At 38.9% G+C, this 7,704-nt stretch overlaps 1 protein-coding gene and 1 pseudogene across 1 annotated transcript; both read left to right on the top strand.

The window, feature by feature from the left end:
- Nucleotides 1–2,030: 2,030 nt before the first annotated feature.
- On the top strand, nt 2,031–3,281 carry LOC148851898 (wall-associated receptor kinase 2-like). The gene is made up of 2 exons (XM_088943627.1): nt 2,031–2,993; nt 3,093–3,281. The coding sequence occupies exons 1-2, from the start codon at nt 2,105–2,107 to the stop codon at nt 3,257–3,259; spliced, it is 1,056 nt and encodes a 351-aa protein (XP_088799753.1). The 5' UTR covers nt 2,031–2,104; the 3' UTR covers nt 3,260–3,281.
- Nucleotides 3,282–4,923: 1,642 nt separating this feature from the next.
- Nucleotides 4,924–7,080, top strand: LOC148851897 (putative wall-associated receptor kinase-like 16 pseudogene; annotated as a pseudogene).
- The last annotated feature ends 624 nt before the right edge of the window (nt 7,081–7,704 follow it).

Raw genomic sequence — 7,704 nt, 5'->3', positions numbered from 1 at the left:
TTTAGGAAAGAGAAGTCAAATGTTGTACTAATTCAAGAAACAAAGTTGGAAGAGGTGGATAGAAGATGGGTAAGAAGTGTGTTGTCAGCCAGAGGCTTAAGCTGGGCTTTTGCACAGTTGTGGGGAGCCTTAGGAGGCATCCTAACAATTTGGAAGAATGAGAAGATAGAGTGCACTGAAGAATTGATTGACAACTTTACGGTCACAGTGAAGTTTAGGAGGAAAGAGGGTGGGTTATAATAGGATTTAACTAATGTCTATGGTCCAAATTCATATAGGGAAAGGGAAGAGTTTTGGGAAGAACTAGCAGCCATAAAGGGTCTTTGGAGTGGTCCTTGGTGTTTGGGGGGCGATTTTAACGTCATTAGATTTGTGAGTGAAACAATTAATCTTAGCCATAGGATCACCTCTAGCATGAAGAAATTCAACCTACTTGTGGAGTCCTTTGAGCTAAGAGAGCTCCCCATGCTACAAGCTAATTTCACTTGGTCCAACTTTCAAGAAAAACCCCTATGTTGTAAACTAGACAGATTCCTATTCTCTGTAGATTAGGAGACTGCTTGGAGGGGAATGGTAGTAAGGGCACTTCTTAGACCAACTTCGAATCATTGTGCAATTAGGCTTTCACAAGAGAAATTAGGAGAAGGACCTTGTTTGTTTTAGTTTGAGAACATGTGGCTACTTCATCCTGAATTTTTAAAGAAAGTACAATAGTGGTGGGAAGAAGGTCAAGTGGAATTCAGATGAAAATGATATAGATTCTAAAAGGATTGCTAAAAGGAGTGGAACAAGGAGGAGTTTGGAAGAATCGAAGAGAGAAAAGAATGGATTGCTAAAAGGATTCAAGAAATTGATATCAATGTTTTAAAATGTGGAGGAGTGACGCGAGGCATTCCACTACCTAGAGGTATGAGGCGTAGTTCAGAACGCAAGAGGCATAAGCCTCCCGAACACAAGGAGGTGTAAGCCTCCTTAAGAGAATGGGAGATTAGGAAGAGGATGAAGAGGAAGGGGGGATCTCATTTTTTATTTATTTTTAATAAAAATGTTTTATATTAAGAAGAATAAAGATGAATAACATTAGTTGAAAGGGGGGGGGGCTTGTCGAAGCAGAGGCATTCCATTACCTCCTCCCCCTTATCCCGTTTCACCTGCAAGTTTGTTTTCAACTCTACAGCCCTCCATAACTCTCATAATAGATTAGGATATCAAATCGAAATGAAAAGAAAAGTATTTAACTCCTTTAGAAACCTCAAACACCTTCCTAGTACCCTAGAAGCCCTTACCTTCAAAGATTCCCTTTTAAAATAGAAAATGGGTAGCAATAACCAAACATTTTTTTCCCATAAAATACATTCCACCAATGCCCAAAATCATTGGCATAGATGTTTTTTGGTGGATAGCCAACGATCAATGCCCATTGGTACAAGTTTCAACGGTAATCCACCAACAAACATTTATGGTGGTAATTTTATAGACCTAGCAGGTTGGTTGTTTATGACCACTGACATAGAGTTTCTTTAAAGAAGGAAAATAAGCAAGATGGGACATGAATATTTTTTATATTGCAGTCAATTACCTTAATTTTTATGTTAGAGGCTGATTTTTCACTTTAAAAGGAAATAAAACCCACGGCAAGAATTTTAAACCAAATGCTCTATTATTATTCATTCCTGCCCAAAATGAACAAGAATTTCCTAGCTGTAGCCGAGTGTTGGGGTCATTCTATTCGGCTAAACACAATGAGAAAGTTCAAAAACATATATACCACAATAAATAATAGTTAGTAGACTTTTACTCACCATAAAATCATTGAATCATCGTAATTGATATGCTATTTTTATAATTTTATTTTGTTTAAGAATAATCTTTTAAAAAATAATTACATTATTCAAGTTTTAAAAGTATTTAATTGAGAGTACTACAAGAGTACTGCTAGCAGAAAAATAATATATGATGCTGGAGTGACATTGATATCTAATTGAGTTATCATTTGAGGCCATTTTCGTGGTGTAGATCGTTAGATCGTTGGCAAATCGCTGTTCTTCATCTACCTAAAACCAGATACACAAAATCAGGTCTGCACAATTGCAAAGAGAGAGAGATGGGTTGGAAGATTGTCGTCGTGTCAGTAATCCTACTTCTGAATGCGGCATCAACTTCTTCTCAGAGTTCGGCGAAGCCTGGTTGCCAAGAAAAATGTGGGGATGTGAATAATGATTCAGACTGTTTCAGAGACTCACATTTCCACTTTGTTTGTAACACTTCATCTGGCCATCCAGTGCTTCTTGGTTCCCCTAGAGGAAATATACCCTTCCGGAATATATCGTTAGAAGGCCAAACCACCGTCCACATCCCGATTGCTATGGACTGTTACAATCGAAGTGGCAGAACCTATGACGGGTTCCAAGAAATAGATATCAAGCTGGCAAAGCAATTCAGCTTCTCGAGCACCCGAACCAAATTCACGGCGATCGGTTGCGACACCAAGGCCTACATGTCGAGTTCATCACCTTCAGGTTATTCTTTTACGAGCGGTTGCATCTCATTTTGTACAAGCGACAAAACTCTGATTAATGGCTCCTGTTCCGGCATTGGATGCTGCCAGACTTCCATTCCAAATGGTCTTCATACCTTTAACGTCAGCCTCTCCAGCTTTTACGACCACACCTACTCGTTGGACTTCAATCCCTGCAGCTACGCCTTCCTGGCTGACCAAGATTGGTTTAATAACTTCAATTTCTCCTCACCCGACCTCATGGATCTCCCCAAGAAGAGGCTTCCGATCCGGTACGACGGAGCCCCTGTAACTCCAGTGGTGCTGGACTGGGTAATCCCCGACGACAACTGCACCTATGCAATAAAGAATCGGACGAGCTACGCATGTGGAGACAACACCTATTGCTCCGATTCCTCCAACCCCACCGGCGGCTATAATTGTCACTGTAAGCAAGGTTACCGGGGAAACCCTTATCTACCCCAAGGATGCCAAGGTGATGATGGCGACCTCTCTTAATAATTTGTTGTTTTCACAATTCATTTCACCCTACTGAGAATTAATAACTTCCATTCATGGCTGGTTTTGCATGTAGACATTGATGAATGCAAGGAAGACAATAACTGCACACATGTGTGCACAAATACAGTGGGAAGTTACAAATGTTCGTGCCCCAAGGGGACTCACGGAGACGGCTTCAAGGGAGGATCTGGTACTGGTTGCATTAAAAACCAAAGCCGAGTGATTGAGATTGCCATTTAAAATTATATTTTTTCCAGTTCCATTTAAAATTTATCTTATAATTAAACAAACCGATCAAATTTATTTAATAAAATCCCGCTGTAAGCCTGTGACCACGTTGAAGCCAAAAATGTTTGTTCTCAAGTCTCCAATATGAATCTGGATTTCCTCCTCACATACCAATGAATCACCTCTTATTAATAAAATAAAAATTTTATTTAAAAAAAGATGACAAAGACGGGGAAAAGGATAACCATGCTTGTCCAGCCACGCATATAGAACACCAGTTGTTTTGTGGTCATCATGGATTATTTATATGCGCAGCTGGATGAGCTTGATCAGCAATGTGTTGTGGCCAGATGATCCGAACTCCAAAAAGGACCCAGCCTGCTGGCCAAAAACAATAACACTCGCCTAGGTATAGAGAGCACCACTTCACCCACCAAACCCCTACACACCAAAATATGTCAAAAAAGAAGCAAACAATTAATTAAACAAAAAGAAGCTCCCAGGACCAATACAAGCCAAACTAGCGACATCCCAAACCGCAATAACAACTACAAGACCTTGCCACCTCTACCCCTTCCTCTTGCACTCTTAGCACCCTGATTTCATTTTCTTAATTAAAACATCTACATAAACGTCCAAGAGACTTATCTAACTGTAGCCTGCTGGCACTCTTCCAATCTTGTACGCATTCACATCTTCTTCCACTTCCAGCTCGCTATTGCACTCCGGTTGCTCTTAACCAAGAACTTTTCCAAACGGTTGAGATTCACCTTCTTTTTCTGCTTCCAAGAACAATCAGATTTCCTTCCCACTACTTTCTAGTTTCTACCCACACTCTATCCACTATGAATTGTAGCCACACATCGCCATCTTGAATTGTGAATGTGGGTAAAAAAACTGGGTAAGAAATCTGGGATTCCTTTCTTGCAGTCTCTTAGCCAATCAAAAAGAAGGGACCTAGTGAGCTTACTTATTTGAATTATCTTTCTCTACTCTTATCTACTAAACTTGTTGTAGTAGGGTCTACCAGAGGTCAAACCACCCTCATATCAGGATACGAAGAGCCCCCCTTCTCTCCCACCCTCAAACCCCTAGAAGAGCCAAGTCTTCAGGCCCACCCGAGCCAGCCCTAAGTAAATTCCTCTTTGTCCAACACCCAAGACTCTTTCTACTGTATATGACTTTTTTAACAAGACTCAGGTATGTATCAACCTCTCTAAATTTTGGTGCAACCTATCCTGGGCCTTTAATCTAGTAGGCCCCAATATTTCTTTTAATCTGTCCCAAATTTTGGTGCAACCAACCAAGCTCAAGCTTGAACCTTATATTGTCTTGGCAAGTCGAGCTCGAATAGTTAGCTATTCAGTTCACCTTGGCTCAAATCCACCTCTACTCCCAAATACCCATAATCCATTGTAAAATATCCATAAATTATATTTTTTTATATGATTGTTTCAGGGTGGGGAAAATTTGAGGATTTCCCATCCCCAATGGGGAATGGGTGCCTCACCCCAAACCCGCCCCACCACTGGGGTCAAGGCAGGGATGGAGTAGTGTCTTGACTTATGGGGGCAAGGTACAATGAAAGGTGCCCCATCCCATGCATCGCACAAGCCCCCGCTAGTATGTTTTTAAAGGGGTCAATCTTATTTTCTACATATTTTACATACTAGTAAATGTGTAAGTGCATTTGCACGTGGCAGTATCTTTAAGACAACTATTTATAATTCATGGACAGTTTCTAAACGGTTATAACTTATAAGTGGGTAGTTTCTGAACAGTTATGAGCGGGTAGTTTCTGATGTGAGAGTAAAAGCCATATATGCCCTCTTTATGCCAGTTGTGTGCTTAGACAAAAAGGGTAGAAAACATCCAAGAATATTCTAGAAAAAAGGGGAATTCGCTCATTATAGGTAGTATAGATTTTCATCCATGTTTGTATTTTTATTATTTGATTGTGATGTCATAGGTTCAACTATTTGATCTGTTGGAAAAATAAAATGACTTGTTGACTTACCACTTTGGAGGGAAAATGTTTCTATTTTGAAATTGTTTGTTTTTTAATTGAAACACATGGTTAGGGGTATCAATGGGACCAGATTTGGTTTTGACCCAGTCCGAATCAAAGTCAATTTGAATGACAATCCAATAAGGCATATTGAATTGGACCAGTGCTGACTTAAAGGTCCAAAGTGTTTATTGGATTGGATTGGATCTAGTCCATCTGTAATGGATTTATATTGAATTTGGTCAAATTGAACCAGCAATATCTAGTCCACTGACAGAAGATATATAATTGGAGTACGGGTGTCAAAGGACCAAATTTGGGTTTGGCTTAGACCCAATCTAAAATACACCCAGTTTAAACAGATTCAACAGTCCAAACATTGAATTGGGCCAGTCCATAACGATCCAAAGTATTCATCAGATTGGATTAGACTGATCCATTTGTAATAGATTCATAGTGGACCAAATTGGATTGGATCAATATGCGGCCCTACACATGGCCAATCAATAGGCCCCTCTTTGTTGGTCTAGATTGTCATTTAAAAAAGCTCCACGCTTGACCTGAATTCCTATACATAAATTAAATAATATTATAATTTTTACTTATCTATAAATTGGTTTGTTTATATGCAGTTGGAGGATCCTGCGTGTTGTTGTTCGTTATCATTGGTGTTACATGGAGCTGCTGGGTTTTTCAAAAACGTAAACTCAAACAGAAATTCTTCCAAGAAAATGGAGGTGTATTTTTAAATCAATTACTTGCTTTGCATGGAGACGATAGAGAGAGAAAGTTAAGGATATTTACTTCAGAGGAACTTATGAAAGCAACTAACAATTACAATGAGAGTCGAATCGTTGGTAAAGGAGGTTATGGCACGGTTTACAAAGGGACATTACCAGACGGGAGAGATATTGCCATTAAAATATCCAAAGAGACAAACAAGATCCAAGTTAAAGAATTCATAAATGAGATTGTCATTCTTGCTCGTCTCAATCATGAAAATGTGGTGAAGCTATTAGGCTGTTGTTTAGAAACCCCTGTTCCAATTTTAGTTTATGAGTTTATTACAAGGGGGACCTTGTTTCACCGAATCCATGGCGATGGGAGACAAAAGTTTGTGCTCTCATGGGAGGATCGATTAAGAATAGTGGCAGAAACTGCAGGAGCACTTGCATATCTACATTCAGCAGGTGATCCGCCAATCATTCATGGAGATGTCAAGTCTATGAACATACTATTAGATGATAAATTCACTGCAAAAGTATCAGATTTTGGTGCTTCAAGATTGGTCCCCCTGAATCAAATGCAGTTATCTATGCTTGTACAAGTAACTTTTGGGTACATAGATCCAGAATATATGCAAACAAGGCAGTTAACTGACAAGAGTGATGTTTATAGCTTTGGTGCAGTTCTTGTGGAGATATTAACAGGAAAGAAGATTTATTCTGATGACAGGCCTGAAGAACGAAAAAATATGGCAAAGTATTTTGTTTTGTCAATGAAACAAAACCGTCTCTTTGATGTCCTAGAAGATGAAGTGATGAATGGAGGAAATCATACACAACTTCAAGGAGTTGCTGATCTTGTAGAACAATGCCTACGATTGAACGGGGAAGAGAGACCAACAATGAAAGAAGTTGCTGTGGAGTTAGACTACTTACGAGGACGTGGAGTTTGTAAGCACTCATGGGTGAAAGAGAACTATGATGAAGAATCTGTGCATTTGTTGGTTGAATCTTCTTTGGACTCTCAAATTGAAAGTTCTACTAGGGGAGTTGACAGCTTAAAGAATCAAGTTATATTATCCCTAGATGGTGCGAGATAATTTGCTATAGTAGTTTGGATCTACTACACCATCGTTTTCCTCACTTTTCTCCTATACTTCCATTCAATCTGATATATATAGGTGTCTCCTTACACGTGTGTAAATATTCATTCATGTGAAACACACATGTCGTGACACATGATCTGCAACACAGTGAATGGAAGCATATATAGAAGAATAGTGTATGAAAAAGGTGAGTGCAGGAGAAGTGTAATGTTAGTGTTGTGTTTTTCCTTATTGTTATCTTCTTATGTTGTTCTTCTTTTCAGTTCAGTGTCAGTGTTAGTGTTAGTGTTAGGAAATAAAGTAAGCGCAGAAGAGTAGTGTGTTAGTGTTGTGTTTTCCCTTATTGTTATCTTTGTCGTTCTTCTTTTCAGTTCACTGTCAGTGTTAGTGTTAGTGTTGTGTTTTTCCTTATTGTTATCTTTTTATGTTGTTCTTCTTTTTAGTTCTTGTTTAGTTTTATGTCATTAGTGATCACTTTTTATGTCCAACCATATTGTGTTTCCAACAATAAATATATCTCAATTTTTAATATTGGTGATTATTTAAAGGAATGTTTTAAGAAGCAATCTTGAAATTCAACAACTTTTCCCAGTAGGCTCAGTTTGGAAGGAGTATAAA

Source organism: Nelumbo lutea, chromosome 5 (assembly GCF_056320005.1).
Source record: "Nelumbo lutea isolate HS-2025 chromosome 5, American lotus-T2T, whole genome shotgun sequence".
NCBI classification, from domain to species: Eukaryota; Viridiplantae; Streptophyta; class Magnoliopsida; order Proteales; family Nelumbonaceae; genus Nelumbo; species Nelumbo lutea.
The sequence above is the reverse complement of the archived record's forward strand: the minus strand, read 5'-3'. Positions and strand labels throughout refer to the sequence as shown.